Source organism: Pleuronectes platessa, chromosome 1 (assembly GCF_947347685.1).
Source record: "Pleuronectes platessa chromosome 1, fPlePla1.1, whole genome shotgun sequence".
Taxonomy (NCBI): Eukaryota; Metazoa; Chordata; class Actinopteri; order Pleuronectiformes; family Pleuronectidae; genus Pleuronectes; species Pleuronectes platessa.
The window spans coordinates 7,667,046-7,685,308 of record NC_070626.1 but is presented as its reverse complement, the minus strand read 5'-3'; the positions used below and the strand labels follow the sequence as shown (position 1 = coordinate 7,685,308).

Genomic DNA, 18,263 nt, shown 5'->3' with positions numbered 1-18,263 from the left:
GATGTCAAATTTATATGTTATCTTTTTCAATGGCTTTTGTCTTAAATTATAGTTTCAATATATAGACTTCAGTGACATCTAGTGGTGAAGTTGCATTATGCAGCTTAATATCCCTCATCTCACGCTACCCATCCAAATTTGAGATAGAACCTGTGACAGTTTCTGTCACTGCACTTCAGGGTGACAGTTAAACCTGTTCCACTTGCTGCGCCATACAAAAAAAAACTGGACGAAAGAAACACAATGTCAATTTTATAATTATGGTCAGCTGCATGTAACATTGGCAGATGAGCACCGGCTTATTCAAGATTCAATTTAATCATCCAACAAACCATGGAAAAGAAAGTGACCATACACTGTCCAGCCACTGCTGATTACAAAAGATAAATAGAGATAAAAAATTAACTAGAATATTCATTGATAAAACATAAAATACAACATCACATTGAGGTAAATCATTTGTAGTTCTTTCAATTTACGAATTTGTTTCAACCCTGAAACAAAACCGAAATACTAAATACACTACATTGGATAGATTTTAATCACTATGCTCTATTACGTCTAAAACAATTAATAACAAGTTAATAACATTGGAAAGAGGATTGTGAGGTATGCCATGTGCACCACTTCTGTTATTCTATCTCTGTTAAGCAATAATAATACGTTTATTTAGCACAACATTCTGCTATGAATGGATTAAAAATGGCATATCTACACTTCAAGACTGCTAAAAGTAAAAGTCACCGATACATGAAACAACTCTACCAACATTTACTTGGGCAAAACAATTAAAAACCATGTTAAAGTGTGTGGATGATTATTGCCACAATATCAATGGATAGCTTTATAAAACATCAGCTTCATGAACAGGAGAGATTGTGAGACTGGCAGAGTTTAAACCTCCCTCATTGAAACAAGGACTGAAGAAAGGGTGGAGTCTGTTATTGAAGACACAGCCAGTGAAGGAGTAGATAATATTTGCGGTGTCAACGTCATGAAATGAGACTAAACCCTCCTCATAATCTACAAACACCCCCACCCTGTGAGGTCGCGATTTCACCGAGAGCAAGATGTCAGGGTCGGCAAGTGCTGTGTACTCATTTCCATTCCTTAGCTGCAAGGTCCAGAAGCCAGCTTCTGGGCTTGATGTGACTAGTCCTTTCCTGTTTGCCAAACCACTGGCCACTCCCAGATCCCACTTAGTCTTCCCTTTGACCTCAACTTCATAGTAAAAACTGCCTGAGGCGAAACTCTGCCTCCCCAAGACGAGGATGGAAGTAGAGAATCTGTCCGGGTTGTCTGGAAGAGTCACGTCCATATCACTGTGATTCACTTGTTTCCCATCAAGAGACACAGTGAGTGTGGGGTGCGCCGTGCTAGGGTCGAGGGTCACGTCCACTGCGTACTGCCGCACCCTCTTTAGTTCAGCCTTGAGCAGGTCCATTGTGTCTCTGCTGAGTGTCTCTTTGAGGCATGCCACGGCTCTGGCCACGGTCCCCACAAACGATGGCTGATGGAGGCTGACTCTCTTCCAGTCTTTAATGGGTGGGACGGTCCTCAGGGTTGAGGAGTTCTGGAGGAGGTGGAGGGGATCATCAGAGCGTGACAGCTTCTTAAGCTCACAGTTTCTCCTTGTCAGCTCAGAGATCTCCCGATCAAGCTCTTCCATAAGGCCCTTGGCGTGATTTGCTTTAATTTCCTGTTGCCTCTTGATCTCTTCAGTGAGGCTGGACAGATCTGTCTCCAAATGCTGCTTCAGGACAGTGAAGACACGTGCACCATCTGCTGCTGCATTGTCTGCAGCTTCTTTGCTGAGCTGCACTGACCCTCTGAGCTCCAGCACTTTATGCTGCCTCTCATCGATCATGCACAGTAAATCAGCCTCCCTACTCGCCAGCTTAGACTTCTCTTCTTCACATTCCTCACTCAGGGCTACAACATGGTGTGAGTTGTGGTCAAGCTCATAGCAAAGGTGACACACACACATCTGGTCTGTCTTGCAGAACCGCTCCATGAGTTCATTGTGCTTTGAACACATTCTGCCTCCAAGGTTTACCAGAGGCTCGATGAGCGTATGTCTCTTCAGCCCTGACACTGTCCGATGTCGCTCCAGGTGAGTCTCACAATACGAGGACAGACACACCAGGCAGGACTTGAGAGCCTTCAGCTTGGTCCCAGTGCAGATATCACAGGGAACCTCACCTTCTAGGGCAACTTCCAAGGATCTTTTCACGGCCGACTGCCTCAATTGAGCAACCATCTCAGATATGAAGGTATTGACGTGCACCTCAGTTCTGGTGTCGAAATAATGTTTGCAGACTGGACACTGGCGTGATCTATTGATTCTCCAGTTTTCGATGAGGCAGGCTTTGCAGAAGTTGTGTCCACACTGTGTGGTGACGGGAGCTGTGAAGACATCCAGGCAGATAGGGCACAGAAAGTTGTCCTCCCACAGCACACAGTTAACAGCTGCCATGCTGAACACACTGGGGCCTAAAGTATGGATTTGACATAAAGTCAGAACAGAAGTGTTGAATTCTTCAAATGTTGAATTATTCGACTGTTGAAATGAGTCGTCTCATGTGCACCTGCTAAAACAACTGATATATACAGAGTTAAAATGTGAACTCACCAGCAGGAACCAAATTTCAATTGTTCTTCGTGGGAGCAGAGTCTTGAATGGACTGCAGCTGTCGCTCCAAGAGCCTTTTAAAGACACTGGGGGGGGTTTGTGAGTTCAACCAATCACTTTGGCCCCACCTCTTGCTTCAAAGTTTCTTTGTGTGTGTGCGTGAGTGAGTCTGTGTGTTTACAACAAAATGCTGCTGAAGCTGTTCAGCAAGACTGACTAGATGAGGCTGTTGGTCAGAGGGTGAGTTCAGAAGACACATCATAAGACAACATAACACACTACAACATAAGACATAGAAGCTCACAAAATGAATTGATGCTGAACTGCTGATCCCAGTATTTCCATTCCACTATAAATACAAATTTACCAGTTCTCTGATAGATCCACTCTTAACATTGCTGCAGCTTTGATACAATAGTGCAATATGTGTATAGGTTTAGGATTTGGTAAATCACACCTTCAAAGTACTTAATCATTCTCCTCGGTTATTTGAGCCCTATTATTCTTTCAATGTGATCTATAATACTTTTGTCATGCCATTGTATTAAGGATTTCCCTAAAACAGACAATAAAGATATTAGGTTTTAGGTTGTTGTGGCTGTCATATGGTTCGCTTTAACAGTTTATCAAGAGGGTGCCATGACTACAAATAAGTAAATACATTCATCCTTATAAGTATTCGTTATTTGATACAGTAAAATGCCTACATTAAATTTGAATGTGGCTACTTAAAAAAAGCCTTGATTATTGATTATGCAAAATAGCAGTTGTGTTTGATTATATTGTCTTCAAATTGTAATTGGATCTACTCATTTATATCATTCATTTTAAATGGATTCGCCAAAACACTGTCTGTTACAGTCTAATGTCATGTGCTTATTTCACACTCATAAATGTATGTTTCAATCAATAATAGTCACACTAGAAAAAACACGTGTCCTATACTCACACCTATGTCGTGTTTGAATGTCGGGGCTGCAAAACTGTACCAATGAAATCAGTGAAAGTGTTAAGTGGACTCAACATTTCAATATTGCTGTGAACTATCCCTTGATAGTTTAAAAGGTTTTCTATTAAACGGAACATTCTAAGTTAACTTGTCCTATACCTTTAATTTGCTGATAACAACAAATCAATGTCTCAAGGGTATCAAAGGATTGGTGTCTTGTTATGGTTGTTATCAGTAAATCAAATTTAGGACAAGTTATCTCGCGATGTTGCATTTACGTTTATTATTATTTCCAACGGCTCCGATGTGCTGTGACATTTGCGGTACCGGCAAATAAAGGCGGAGTGAGCGCTCGCCACTCCCGCCCACCTCTCTGAACTGCAGACGGAGCAGACGGAGGAACAACATGGACCCAAACACGACCATCCTGCGAGTCAAGAGAAAACGAGGGACCGACCCCGCGGACGCCTTGTTGCTGGCGTGCAAACGGATCCGTCCGGAAACGTCGCCGAGCTCCGGTGAACCGGTCCCCGAGCCCAATGAGGCCGAGGTGGAAAACTCAGTCTTCAAACTCGTGGCGACCGTAGCGACACAGGTGAGAGGCCCGCTGCTCTATTAGCTAGCAATGTTACATGCTAACGTCAACGCTGCTGCTGGTGGGGACATTCGTTACTAGTTGGCTGCAGGTAAAATACACTTTAGGTAGCACTTCGATATAACCGCACGTTTTTAAAATAAAATCAGCTGGCCCATGTCAAACTGTATCTAGCTTACTGTTGTCGTCGGAGAAGACAACGCGCCAGATATGCTAGTTGTTGTTAGCATACCATTCACCCTGTTAGCAAACATTAGCCACACATCGGCCCTAATTCGCGTTGGCCTGTGGTGTTAGCTCATCTTGTGTTTAACGTAGCTGTGGCGTGTTTTCGGGCCTCGAAAATTATTCGACTTCACCCGAAATCCAAATCAAAGGAGAACACACAGAGGCCATGATAATGTTCTTTACAGAATTAAAAGAAGCAATCAAGTCAAGGCCAGAAGCATAAACTAATATCTAAAAGATATGTCATATAACACGCTGTACCTCTATATTTAGTTTTTGATCCTGGCCCCGTCCCACCCAGTTCTCAATAAGAATGAAAATTGCAATATAATTCGAGAAATAATTAATACACATACAAATATGTCAATAAAAAAATGTTTAATAGTGGAAAAGAAGTCAAACCTGAGTGTATCATCACGTACAAATTAACTTGAAGTTGCCTTTTGTCAGTTGTAGGTGTTCGAGTTCACACAATCAAGTGGTCATAATCGTAGGAAATTGTGTTAATCGCTCAAAATAAGAGAGGAGCCACTGGGTAGAATGACATTTTTGGGCTAATCCACATATGGGAAATTTTATGGATTCCTTTTAGTTTGAGGATCGTCATCATGTCTTCTAATAGGGATGCTGGTGAAGATAATTAATTTCCATATTCAGGCCAGAAGGGAACTAAAAGCAATCGCATGTAACTGTTTTGATATTAGAGTCTCTCAATCTCGGTAAAACATCAACCCCAAGTCTTTAAAATGTATTTTGATATTTATTTGTTTTTTTTGGTTTTCATTGTCTTCTCGTCACCAGGATGCTCCCGTTCAGACACGGGTCCGACAGGCTCTGGCTAGGCCTCGAGTGGCCCACGCACTGCGCCCCTCTGCCGCCAGCTCTCAACGGATAACTGGGGACCTACGAGGCACTAAGTGGAGCACCCGGAGGGAGGAACGCTACAGAATACTTTCCAGCCACCGCACGGGCCTTCCTAGTCCAGCTGATCAGCAAAGCCTCCAGACAGATGCCTCCGAGAGTGCAGAGGAGTCTGGGAAAGAGCAGGACAAATGTTTGGGTCCTTGTGAAATTCAGGTGGTCGATCTCGAACATGAAGATGTAGAGGAGCAGGGCAAATCTTCTGGCAAGGTGAGTTTAGTTGCTGTCGTGCACTTGAGATGGGTATTTTGTGTGTTTGGACTATCAATTACCACACTGCATAGTCAGAGCTCCAGACAAAAAAAATTAATTGATTACACTGGTGCGATTATTTTTGTTTCAGTGAATAAAAATACCTTTTATTTAAACTTCATTTGTCATTGACCCATACGCCTTATTTTGGTATTTAGATTTTAGGAAAAGTTCTTTCTGCTGAGTTCTTTCTACTATTTTGGTGAATTATCATTTGATTTACACAAATACTGGGTGGTATAATAATCCTTAAAACACAACACATTTTTAAAGGAACCTAGTGGTCTCCACTTTTCTTTTACATCTGACACAAAAAAAACATCGCATCAAATAGTAATTTACTTTTGATCTTCTTAAATGGTATCATCCTGGTTATTTTTTTTATCAAATAAAATATTTATATATAATTTCCTTTGGTTACACCGGAACTGGTGTAATGTGCTATATTGATGATCCCTTGCTCCTTCTACTTAATAAAAATAAAAAGCAATAAAAAAAACCTTTGTACCGTTAGTAGTTGCAGTATTATTACAAATAAAGAGTGGAGAACTTTGAAGAACTGCTGCAACAGCTGGCACTAGGGTATTTGTTTTTTGTCTTCATTATTTAATTTGTTGACGGTCCTGTTCTTTCAACTGTTTGTCCGTAAACAGTACAAGCTGTGGTCATTTGGTTCATTAATTGAGTGTAGCTCAAAGTAGTCAACATTCCAAATAAAAGCCACTATTTCAGTCAGGAAAATTCCTGTCAAACCGTTACACATGTGCCTGTTCTTCCATAACCTCAGAAGAAGAACACAATGGTATCAGCTAATGTGCAATGTTTCCCATTAATAATCTAGACCGACTGCCCGCCATATTCTAATTTGTCCCACCACTGTTTCATAATGAACCAAAAACAGTTTTTACACTTCTCACAACATAAGAGATCTCTAACAACAAGAGCTGCTTGCTGTCTTTTCAACCGCACCATCACGCTAATGCTATTTTGTGTGCTTGCGACCTTGTGCTCACACTATGGTCCTAAACGTTTTAACCATCCTCTTATAGTTTCAGGTGCAGATGCGGCATGCACCACAGTTCTCTCTCACCCACTAAAACGTATCTTTCACTCTTCAGTCTGTACAATTCACTCTGACTGTTTATGGCTGACCTTCTTACACATGCACCCCGTTAATACAATAGTTGTGTGTGGCTATGATGCAGCATGCTGAGCTGCTCCTGAGAAAGATAATGCACACGTTTTAGTTTTAATACAAGAGTTCACTACCCATCTCTAGCTTCAACTGCCTTGATTTATCTGATCCATATTATGTAAGGCATTGGGAAACATTTCTAATATGAATATGGAAGATGTATCAACAGTAATTAACTATCTTTTTGTCCTCCATCTTACTAAAGACGTGTTCTGACCCAGAAGTGATCCTGTGTAACAGCACAAAGATGCTGCGTGAGCGTCTGTGCATATCTGGAGAGAGGCTGGATGGTGATCAGCGTGGGCAGGACGATGACTACGTCTACGACCTTTACTACCAGGAAACAACCACACCAGGGTGGATTCAGGACATCCTGTCTGTCAGGGCCTACGCCGACGAGGGAGAACTGGTGTGTGTGGATGGATGGACAGACAGATGAATGAATGCTGAAATCGGAGTGAGTGAATGGGTGAAATGGAGAGTAGACATGGGGGGGGGGGGGGGAGGAGTCTGAGTTCCCAGATGTAATAACTGGGAAATTTGTATTTGGATGAATCACTAAATGTCAAATGTCATTACAGGCCAACCTGTAATTTCTGTTGATACCATCTGACTTATTTTTCTTTGTTATTAACTCATGAGTCGTGGCTCTGAATTAGGACTTCAGGTCTATTAGTCCCATTGTCAACTTGATTGTCCATATGTTGCATTTCTTGCAGTCTTAATGTTTTTAGCATAAAAATTCCCAACATAAAACTTAGAAATATTTAAGATTACATTTTAAGTGTTCAGAAGGAGACTCAGAATTCAGACCTAAGGCTGAAGCTAAAATGAAACAGGCGTTATCTTTATTATTAACAACGTCTCAAACAATAAGCAATAACAGGTAAACAAAAACCAGGCTTTCAAAGGAGTTGTCATCTGTCCCAGGTGCCTGACCTTGTGGTTCATGAAGAGGAGGTGTATGAAGATGAGGATGATGAAAACGAGGAAGGCAACTGGAGGAACGACTACCCTGATGAGGGAAGTGATGCAGACAGCGACAGAGAGGAGCGCTATGGTGGTATGTGTTTATTCACTGATTTTCAGACGTCATTGTCTGCACAATGGGGTCCAGACTTTCTCCAGAGTTTTCTTTTCACGTATGAACAATGTAGCAGGAGATTCTCCGCTCAAAGGACGTAACATTATTTCCGCTGTAGTGATCACGTTTTTGTTTACATCACATCAACACCGGCATTGACCCTCATGTCCAAAAACTCTCAACCCCTTCTCTAAATTGACACCGTGGTTTCTTTCTCCTGCATGTATGGCCTTTCTTTATCATCCTGAGACATTTGTTTCATTTTAGTTTTGCATCCGTCAAGTGTTGGGAATATCAATAAGCCAACTTGCTTATATAACACACATGTTAAGTGAGGTCAGACACTGATGTTGAACTAAAGGGCCTCGCTCGCCATCTCCGTTCTAGTTCAGCCTAAAGGTGTTGGATGGGGTTGGAGTCAGGGCTCTGTGCAGCCTAGTCAAGTTCTTCCACACCAGACCAACCCCAACCAATGTTATTCCTTTATGGACCTTGATTTGAGCGCTGGGGCAGAGTATTGCTGGAACAGAAAATGACCATCACCAAACTGTTCCAACAAAGTTGAAAGGATAGAATTGTCCAAAATGACTTGGTCGGCTGAAGCAACTCATTCCCTTTACTGGAACTAAGGGGCCTAGTCCAACCAAAGGCAATGGGGTTTGTCCATATACTGTATTTTTTTTTTTTTTAAAACCCTTCAATACTAAAGCCTGTATAGTCAGAAGCTCCATTAGCTTGAGTAATGCTGCAGCTCTGTTATAAGCTTGTACATTATATACTTTAGTACTGAACTCTGTCCTTCCTGTCACTGATTGGCTGATGTGTGTCTCATGTATGCAGGCTACTTGGAGGAGGACCACTCGTACAGCCGGAGGAGCTGGGAGCACTACCAGAGGGAAGTGCTGCTTGAGCTTGGCCGCAATGGGGAAGGTGTCCGTGAGGAAGATGACGATGACGACGGAGACCAACTTAATTCTGATTGATCTAACCATTAACCTGCACCTGTCAGTGGATCTTCCCAAAGCCCTCTTCACACATAATGCCATACTCCACAGATGTCTGTGTAGATGAGAGTGGAGGGAAACATAGATGCTTAAGTGGCACAGAATATGATAAAAATCCTATCTCCTATTATGTGGGGCACTCATCAGATTTTATTATTACGATCCTAATTTCTGGTAAAATTGACTCAATCCTTTTAATACATGCTATATTTTCAAAGAGTTCAGTTTTTATGTGCCAAAGTATTGTAATGTAACTGAGCCTCAAAGCTTCTAAACTAAAATACAAATTTCACGCATCACATACAGTATATCTGACGCCTCTCTTTACTACACAGATTCTGAAGGGGTTGCTGTTATTTCCAAAAGGTCCAGCGTCTTATTTTTTTTTACTGTGGTGGAGTGAAGTTTGCGTGTGTGTTTGTTCAAAGTGGATGTGTGTTAGAAATGTTGCACATTAGTGTGATATGCCTCGTATGCTTTGTGCCGTTAACAATTCTGTGAGCGACGTGTGTCGGGCAATGTGTGGTTGCAATTTAGGGTGTTTGCATTTTTTTTTGGCATGGTAGTGTGTGTACGTATAACTGTGCGTGTTAGATTTTTTGCATAATGTGGAAAGTGTGGTGCACCATATTTGTTGTGGGTGTGTGAGATTGTTTAGTTCATAATTTCCCGCTGAAATTCAGATTGTTTCTCTTGGATACTTGTTGACTTTCACTTTTGTAAATATGTAGATGTGTATAAAAGGAAAGCTTTCAAAATAAACATAAAACATGTCAGTGTCAACTCTTTTTCCTGCATGATGTAAACAGAAACTGGTTCATTATCAGAGTTTATTGATATTTCTTATATGCATGTATACGGCAGACAAATCTAATCAAAACTTCCGTATGAAGAATAAATCAATCTCAGTGATTCACAACTGAAGAGATGTACATATTGTATTAAAATTAAATGTCCAGCATGTGGAGGAACAAAAAGTGTAATGTTAAAATTGAGACTTCATTCTCTAGTGCTGGTGTAGGTGATCTATGGAGTTACTGTCCTGAAGCAATGCCTTTGTCTTTCTCTGATTTTGAGGTAGTCCATTGAGAGGTAAATGTGAACCAAATCTGGTCTGAAATGGTCATACTTGTTTTGAATTGTCCTTGTAACTCTCAGGAATACAATCTTAGAATCAGCTTCTCATCTTGGAAACATTCCTTTCTTATCTAGTAGAAGCCCGGCGACCTGTCAGGACGCACTGAGGAGCAGATGGTGTTTGATTGAAAAGGAAATTTCATTGACACCGTCTATTAAACTGCACTGCAGGAAACCGCCTTTAATTTCCTACATTACTGCACGAGCTTCAATCTGCCCAATGTTCATAGAGTGAAATATATCCATACAACTGTTAGCACAAGGTAATACAACTGGTTTATCAACAGACTGGATCCTGCAGACTAAACCCACCTCAGCCTTTTGGGTTAGCATACTTCCCGCATATATCACCTACAAAGAAGGAATATCTATCTCGCCACGTTGACATTTTTGGGATCTGCTTTAAAATTGAATGGCTTCTTCCTCAGGTCCTCCCCCACCCCTCCAGAAAATTTGATGGAAATCGGTTTGGTAGATCTTGCGTTATCTTGCTAACATACAAGTGCAGATAAAAGCATAACTTTTGGGTGGAGGTAAAATGGCGCCAAACTGACATGAAGGCAATGACATTAGAACGATGATCCAACATCTTCAGTTGGCAGCTTACAAAACATGTTCTTCCCTTAGTTCATTTCAGGAAGTGAACAAACAATTAACAATACTTAAATCCTCAGGCGAGAACATTCACATATACCTCTCACGATATCTTTCAATTACAACAAAGATTTAAATCCATTAAATAGAATCTACTTATGAGGTTGCTGTGGTCGTGTGCACAGACCTGTAAAATCTCACAGGCACAAGGCATTTGTATAACTATTACCTGTAAACCCATAGGACAGGTAATCATAACGAAAGTCACTATTCGTCATCAAATAGTGTGATGAAGAAATCAAACTGTGTGTTGCAGTACTCACAACATGAAATATGACACAGAGAACTGTGGTGACTGAACGTTGAAATCCTGGCAGGTCCTTGAATTCCAGGAAATAAAGCTGTGAGTGAACATGTGCATCTGTGGCAGCATTTTCAGTGTTGTAAACCATGCAGTGACATCAGAGAGCCTCAGTGTGGAGTACAGTCCGAAGCAATAATAAATGGTAGTCATAAATCCTTATTCCACAGCAGAATCCCTGGTCAGGTCCCTCTGGTGATTGTCAGCCCTGAGGCAGCTGAGGCTGCTGGGTAAAGTTTTGAAACCCACTGGATGCTATTCACCTTTGTCGCTCTCTGTGAGCACGCAGTAGCAGGTGTGCTGGGTTAAGTGAGTCACAGAACCTGCACACACAGAATGAGAGAGAGAGAGAGAGAGCACATATGGTCACATTATCATTCAGTTATGACATACTTATTGATGAACGGTGTCACTGAGACGACAATGCGCCGGTCACCCTCGGGTGCTGGGTTGTGTAGTGAAACTCACGCAGCAGCTTGGTGATGATAGGTGGTCGCTTGGACTCCGGTAAGTAGACTCCCAGGAAGTAGACAGGGACTCCTGACAGGGCAATGGCGATGCCGATCAGAGAGTTGACGGTGTCGCTGTAGAGAGGCACGGCCACCAGGAAGATGGCGCACATACAGAACACCACCGGGAAAAATAAAGACAGCTGTGGAGAGAAGAACGGAAGAATGTGAGCACTTAATTTACTGTATAATTTCTAAATCTGTGCAGGTTTTCCTCCTTAATTATATGTAATTATGTATCTGTATATGGGTGTTTAATTTTTACGGACAAACTTGCATTATCTTATCAAAGCTTGCAGAGGGAAATGTATTTGTTAATGAGAAAGAACTAAAAAAGTGATGAAAATTATAAAAGGGGTAATGCAAACCCTGCTGGTTATGGGTATAAGCTTTAGTTTGTGTCTACTGTCCTATAGGATGCAAAGACAATTATATGATGAATCATTTTATGATCAATATGATGTTGAGATTATTATTTTGCAAAACAGTATTGACCCTCTCTGCTATGATCTCCTTTTTTATTTATGATGAGAGAATGATTATTGATTGTCATTTCAATTCAAATCCTGCACACGCTCTGCTATTAGAACCCAGATCTTTATATGAATGGCTGGATGCTGCTCTCACCTTGAGAGGTCTGGGTCTGTCGGGCTCCTTCCAGCGGAGGTAGATCTGGCCAGCGATGGACAGACCCATGAAGAACCAGTAGCTGAAGCTGTAGTAGTTGATCAGTTGGAAGACGTCCTCCACTGTCAGGTAGATCAGTGACATGACACACTGGACAGAGGGAGAAAAAAAGTGATGCACATTATACTATACATATATATATATCCTATATATAGGACATAACTATATACGCAACTGATCCATGTATATACATTGAAGATGAGAGCAGGGATCGGAGTGAATCTCTGGATGTGGATCATGGACAGAGTATTTGGAAGATGGCCCTCACGGGAGCCCACAAAGAACAACCTGGACACAATAAACAGAAATTAAAACATAAAATATGCACCAGACAAAAGAATAATCAGTTGTAGATTAACCTCTGAGCCACAGTGTGTGTTTCTGTTTGTGTGTTCTACCTGGAAGCGGCAATAATGGAGGCGTTGAGGCCTCCATAGCAGGACAGAGCCACAGCGAGGGGGATGATCCAGCTCATCACACCAAGTGTGTTATCTGCAAATGTCTGAACCAGACACATACACTGGTTTAACTAGTTTCAGCTGACACACACACACACACACAGAGGGATAAAAGTGATGTGTGCTTACCACTGCCACTGCGTCACTCGCCAGTATAGCACTAACATCCAGAACAGCATAGTAGGCCACATTGGTGAGGATGTAGATGATGGTGACAATGGGCATCGAGATGGCGATGGCTAATGGCAGGTTCCTGCAGTGACAGGACACCGGATCAGTATCAAACTGATACGAGGAAAGTCAAAAGAGAAAAACAAGGATAAATCACCTTTCTGGGTTTTTGATCTCCTCTGTAACAAAGTTGAGGGTGTCCCAGCCCGAGTATGAGAAGAGGGCGGAGTAGAGCGCCAGTGCAATGTTCCCGGGATCTGTAGAGGATCCCTGAAAGGAGGACTCAAAGTTGGTTGTGTAACCTAAGAGACAGACACAACAATTAATAGGTGATGTTGTTATTGCATCCATATAAAGAAAGAGATGATGAAACATTGATATATGACAGTTCATGCTGCTGTAGTTGAGTCCTCATGACTCCTCTGAAACGTTCTGTTTCAGTCCCCACTTTTCTACCATGACAGCCCATGAAAACATGTTATGACTAATACTGTGATGACCAGGACTCAATACAGTTCATGCCAGTAGATATTTAACTACAGCCAATAAGTTGTCAGAGCCATTCCTTTCATTTCTACCTGGGCTGCAAATTCTTTTTTATTCTCCACATAACAGAATGTTGTGCAGGAGGATGACACCACACACACACATACACACATACACACACACACACACACCCTGGCACAGCTTGACGAGGCCGGTGGCGATGATGACGATGAGGGCCGCCACCTTGGCGTAGGTGGAGATGTCCTGAACTCGGGTGCCCCACTTCACGTAGGCAGAGTTGACGAATGTCAGTAGGCCTGTGGGGACAGTAAGAGTTTGATGGGGTCAGGTAGATCAGCAAGCAGCAGTGGATGAGGGTAGATCGAATGTACTCACACACGCAGGCTGCAGCGAGGAGCCGGGACCCTACGTACGGTGGCTCACATGTCGGGAAGAGCGGCTGCACCAGGTAGTTCGCAAACGTAATGGCGATGACCGCCTGACTGGTGGGCTCGATGATCAACAAAGATGTCCACAAGCGAATAAACGCAAGGAAGCCGCCAAAGGACTCCAGGATGTATGCATAGGATGCTCCTGATTTGGTGATGGTGGTGCCCAGCTCGGCGTAGCAGAGGGCCCCGAAGACAGAAAACAGCCCTCCGATCACCCAGATGACCAGGGACAGCCCGTATGAAGCGCTGTAGATCAGCACGCCCTTTGGGGAGACGAAGATTCCGGAGCCGATCATGTTTCCCACGATTAGGCTGACACCGTTTAGCAGCGAGATCTCCTTCTTCAGCTGCATGCTCTCTTTGGGGGGATCCACACCATGGGAGGATTGGCCATTCATCTTCGTGGATTCCTCATGGTTGGCCATGGCGCCGTCGTCTCAGCAGGAGAGAGGACAGACCTGCTGTGGACAGTACAGGCCCTGGTCTCTTTCTAAAAAGAACTCTGGAACAACCTGTTTAAGACATTTGAAAGTCAGTGTTGGTGCAGTAAAGACGGTTAGTCAGAAAACTATCTTTTATCTCTAATGTATCAAACACTGGTAAAAGGATGAGCAGGTAACAGAGGTGAACAGGTAGTGAGAGCAGAAACACACTGTGAAGTTTTCTTTAGGGTAAGATTATACAGAGACCACACAACTTTGTGAAAAGTTGTGGTAAGAGTCAGGAAGAACCCATTAAATGTTGATCACGATCTGCATCAGCATCTGCGGGAGTTCATTGATCACTTTCTTTGACATTGCGAGATAGGCTGCTTTCAATATTTTTCCACAGGGAATATGCATCAAACTCACACAACAAACTATATCCTGTGATAACCTGGGATTGTTGAGAGAGGTCTACCCAGTGTTGTGTCAGTCTGATCAGGTACCTCTCCTGCCATGACTCATGGTGAAAAAGAGAAATATAAGTAAAGGTGGCATCATGTCAGAGAACAGTGCCAACCCTCTGCAGGCTGGAGAGGTGACGTACGAGCAGAGGTAGGGCTGCTCGTGGAATGTAGGTGTGGAATGTCTAATTTATAAGTTAACAACATGAGTACAAAGTGGACTAAGGGGCCACTTGACATCGTGTGCTGGGTCAACTTGCACGTCTCAGTTCGACCAATCAGCATCTCTTCCTTATGTGCGAAACTTGCCAGCAGGCAAATTATCTGATGACAGCAGACCAATCAATAACTCAGACAATTTGAATTTGAATCTCATAAGTCAACTGAAATGCTTATAAAGACAGAGGCAACTTCCTGGTTGCCTGAAGTGTGTGTGTGTGTGTGTGTGTTCATGTGCACTGGTGTGGACTTGTGTGCTTCCGCCTGTGTAACCTGTGAAACACTACACATCTCAGTAAACCATGTCTCACCTCCAGTGCTGGAACACAGGAGCGGCCATGCGTGGACGTCTAACAATTGTTTAATACCATTGCACTGATGTCCCTGATTTTAATTTGGACTTAATTCTCTCTCTCTCTGAGGTTTCTCTAATGCCGACCTACAAGTGGCCAAAAATAACCACAAGAGACAAAGGGAAGCAGAGTGTAATGCAGAGTAAATCATTGACTAATGTTGAGAAGAGGTCGACTGCTGTGCTGTGATGGTCTCAGATCGGCAAATCATTAATCTTAACTTTTACTCAATTAACCGATTGCCAGGAACTCAATCAACATTTACTTTTTCAAGTAAATACGCTGTTTATCTGTTTGTTTTTTCAACTTTTGGGCTTTCTTTGACTATTTTCTTAAAATGTAGGTACAGGTCAAACAACAAATAGATTCATGTAGAAACTAATCAGCAGATTCATTGATAATTAGGTAATTAAATTGTCAATTGTTGGCCCTGTAGCTTTGCCCTTCTCAGCTTGTGTGTGCGCATGTAGATGTTGTCCTGGTTGTGTGTTTGTGTGTGTGAGAGAAATAAGACCATTTCCACCTGCGGCTGCTTGTCACCTAACACCGCCGCTTTGTGGGAGGAGCTTCAGACTGCGAGCAGGTAAACATGTCAGGTGAAAACTGTTGGTGTAATTCTGACACAAGAGGAACCTTTCTCCCGGAGTCCGGTCCACTCCACTGAGCGGTTTCATAATATAGCTTTGGATTCATCTACCTCCATAGCTCTTTACGTGCTCAGGATGTATGGTTCACTTTCAATGCTGGGTCAGCTGATATGATGTAGGATTAAAAAAAAAAAAACGAAAGAACAAAAATAACAAAAATCACAAAAATAATATTGACTGTCACGACAAAGAAAGGCAGTGTTTTGCGTCCAGGAGCCGGCGTTGTGTCACTTCCGCTTATTACTTTCAAAATAAAGTTTCAATTATGCCGTATTGGAAATAAGTTGTATTTCTCTCTTTTTCTCCAAATCTTATAGTGTACATGTCAATTCTACTTTCTGATCGATGACAAAAACTAAGTTTTAAGTGGAGAATAAACAGGGGGGGGGGGGGGGGATTCAAGGGAGCGGCTCGATCCACAGCAATAACCAAGAGCGCAAATCCAGATGTGTTGTTATCAGACCAAACCAAGATCATTGTTGTTAAAGCGGTTATAATGCATGTTAGGAGACGTTACAGCTGACTGTGTGAGGACAGGTCCCAGCTTCTTCTTGGCTTTGATCCAGTCTGACCAGCACCGGGGCTCCGGACAAATAAAAATGTCCATCTCACTAAAAACACACACGATACACGGCTATCACCGCCTCCTAACCGCCGGCTCTGCCTCAGCTCTCTGCGGGGTTTCAGCTCGCCTCAGCCGGTGCGGACGGACGGAACTTCCCGGTCTTTGTCTACATTCTCGGGACACACGGAGACGTGGTCCCGCTGCGGCAGAGAGCAGCTCCTCCTCGGGGGGGGGACTCTGTCCTCTGCCCAGTGGGTTTCATTCTGTCTCTGTGTTTTGTCTTACCTGAGCTGCTGGGTCAGTGTTCGTCCTCCTCCCGGCAGAGCGCGGTTCACATCCACACATAGTCCGCAGACAGATGCTCCATCATCTGCTGCTGCTGCTGATAATGTTCGGAACACACGTCATGTGACGCTGCTGCGCCTATAGGAGCGTGGCGTTACTATATACAGTCTACGGGTGGGACATGCAAACGTGTGTGTGTGTGTTTCTGTGTGTGCGTGTGTGTGTGTGTGTGTGTTTCTTTGTGTGTGTGTGTGTGTGTGCGTGTGTGTGTGTGTGTGTGTGTGTGTGTGTGTGTGTGTGTGTGTGTGTGTGTTTGTGTGTGCGCATGTGTGTGATACTGAAAATACAATTGGTCAGACATTCAGACCCCGGCATATACAGTCACCAGGGTCAATGAAGGCATCGCTGTATGAAGTGTGTGTGTGTGTGTGTGTGTGTGTGTGTGTGTGTGTGCGTGTGTGTGTGTGTGTGTGTGTGTGTGTGTGTGTGTGTGTGTGTGTGTGTGTGTGTGTGTGTGTGTGTTTGTGTGTGCGCATGTGTGTGATACATCTCCATCATTACTTATAGGAAGACATGTTTCAGAATGAGTAGAGAAGAAAAAGAAAAGCTCAAAAGTGTTGGTATCAATATCTCTCCAATGTATCAATATAATCAGGCCCTTCCGTCTATTAACATGACACTGACGGTGTCAAAGAGCAGACATGCAATTAGAGGGGCCCTGTTAGGAGCCGACGGTGCAGAGAGGGCAGGCCCCTGGACAGTATGTGACATTGCTGGTAGAGAAGTGTCAAAGATGGTATAACACACACACACACACACGCACACACATAGTTCTATCCTAATGAGGACACTCATTGGCATAATGCATTTTCTACCCCCTTACTCCCCACTCCATCAGGTCTAGGCTCAAAATGGTGCTCACAAAGATACCTTTTCAAGTGCGCTCACACACGCACACAACCACCCACACGTGTCATTGGCAGTCATACGTGATATGTGTAACAGAGTCCAATACACATTTATAATATATAATTACACAAATTCTGTGTTAATAGTTATTACCTAACATGTTTAGGCCTCCATTATTGATATGTGGACTGTTTGAGAAAGAACTCCTAGATACTGTGCTTCCAGTGGAGATTTTAGCCTGAAATTTCTGGTGGGGCAATTTTGTATGACGTCATGTCACCCTCACAAAAATAGAGGTAGCTGATTATTATAAGGAGTAGGCCTATAAGGACCAGTAAGATATACTATGGGCTGCATTTTGAGTGCCAGCAGGGAGTAAAAATCCTATTTCAAATTCATTTCTAATGCTGTAGCGACACAAAGATGTTGCCTATAATAGCCTACAGCATTAAAGTAAAATTATTGTAACAAAGTACAAATATTAGACAGACACATAGCTCAAATAACTTGCATACTTTATCAAACAAAACTTTGTAAAAAAGACGATGTCCTTCAGCTCCAAAAAATAACTCACCAATGCCGATCACTTAAAAAAGAAGATGGCGCTGTGGTTCTTTGCTTATTATTCATCCGATATGTGAGTGAAACCTCTCCACAGACTCAGGTTGTGTTAGCCTGTTAGCC

At 42.8% G+C, this 18,263-nt stretch overlaps 3 protein-coding genes across 4 annotated transcripts; 1 reads left to right on the top strand and 2 right to left on the bottom strand.

Moving 5' to 3' along the window:
- Window positions 1-237: 237 nt before the first annotated feature.
- Window positions 238-2,707, bottom strand: LOC128442264 (nuclear factor 7, ovary). Its single transcript, XM_053424647.1, has 2 exons — window positions 2,633-2,707; window positions 238-2,493 (listed from the first exon to the last, which is right to left on the bottom strand). The coding sequence occupies exon 2, from the start codon at window positions 2,474-2,476 to the stop codon at window positions 845-847; it is 1,632 nt and encodes a 543-aa protein (XP_053280622.1). The 5' UTR covers window positions 2,477-2,493; window positions 2,633-2,707; the 3' UTR covers window positions 238-844.
- Window positions 2,708-3,947: 1,240 nt separating this feature from the next.
- Window positions 3,948-9,643, top strand: slc7a6os (solute carrier family 7 member 6 opposite strand). The gene is made up of 5 exons (XM_053424701.1): window positions 3,948-4,176; window positions 5,206-5,535; window positions 6,978-7,181; window positions 7,703-7,835; window positions 8,697-9,643. The coding sequence occupies exons 1-5, from the start codon at window positions 3,988-3,990 to the stop codon at window positions 8,837-8,839; spliced, it is 999 nt and encodes a 332-aa protein (XP_053280676.1). The 5' UTR covers window positions 3,948-3,987; the 3' UTR covers window positions 8,840-9,643.
- Window positions 9,085-16,881, bottom strand: slc7a6 (solute carrier family 7 member 6). Of its 2 annotated transcripts, none has more exons than XM_053424688.1 (10): window positions 16,671-16,881; window positions 13,660-14,227; window positions 13,455-13,580; window positions 12,935-13,079; window positions 12,736-12,859; window positions 12,547-12,650; window positions 12,324-12,436; window positions 12,089-12,238; window positions 11,421-11,604; window positions 9,085-11,275 (listed from the first exon to the last, which is right to left on the bottom strand). In XM_053424688.1, the coding sequence occupies exons 2-10, from the start codon at window positions 14,138-14,140 to the stop codon at window positions 11,212-11,214; spliced, it is 1,491 nt and encodes a 496-aa protein (XP_053280663.1). In that variant the 5' UTR covers window positions 14,141-14,227; window positions 16,671-16,881; the 3' UTR covers window positions 9,085-11,211. The 2 variants fall into 2 exon arrangements, with proteins under 2 accessions (XP_053280663.1, XP_053280669.1); XM_053424694.1 differs by having other exon boundaries at window positions 12,340-12,436; window positions 16,671-16,879.
- Between the last annotated feature and the right edge of the window lie 1,382 nt (window positions 16,882-18,263).

What these genes read in the sequence shown, in the direction of transcription:
- LOC128442264 (XM_053424647.1), bottom strand. Translation starts at nt 2,476, where the DNA reads ATGGCAGCTGTTAACTGTGTGCTGTGGGAGGACAACTTTCTGTGCCCT.
- slc7a6os (XM_053424701.1), top strand. Translation starts at nt 3,988, where the DNA reads ATGGACCCAAACACGACCATCCTGCGAGTCAAGAGAAAACGAGGGACC. An exon ending in ACGCCGACGAGGGAGAACTG is followed by an intron (nt 7,182 to 7,702) that starts GTGTGTGTGGAT and finishes CATCTGTCCCAG; the next exon opens with GTGCCTGACCTTGTGGTTCA. An exon ending in CAGAGAGGAGCGCTATGGTG is followed by an intron (nt 7,836 to 8,696) that starts GTATGTGTTTAT and finishes TCATGTATGCAG; the next exon opens with GCTACTTGGAGGAGGACCAC.
- slc7a6 (XM_053424688.1), bottom strand. Translation starts at nt 14,140, where the DNA reads ATGGCCAACCATGAGGAATCCACGAAGATGAATGGCCAATCCTCCCAT. An exon ending in TCCATTATTGCCGCTTCCAG is followed by an intron (nt 12,437 to 12,546) that starts GTAGAACACACA and finishes TATTGTGTCCAG; the next exon opens with GTTGTTCTTTGTGGGCTCCC. An exon ending in CAATGTATATACATGGATCA is followed by an intron (nt 12,239 to 12,323) that starts GTTGCGTATATA and finishes CCCTCTGTCCAG; the next exon opens with TGTGTCATGTCACTGATCTA.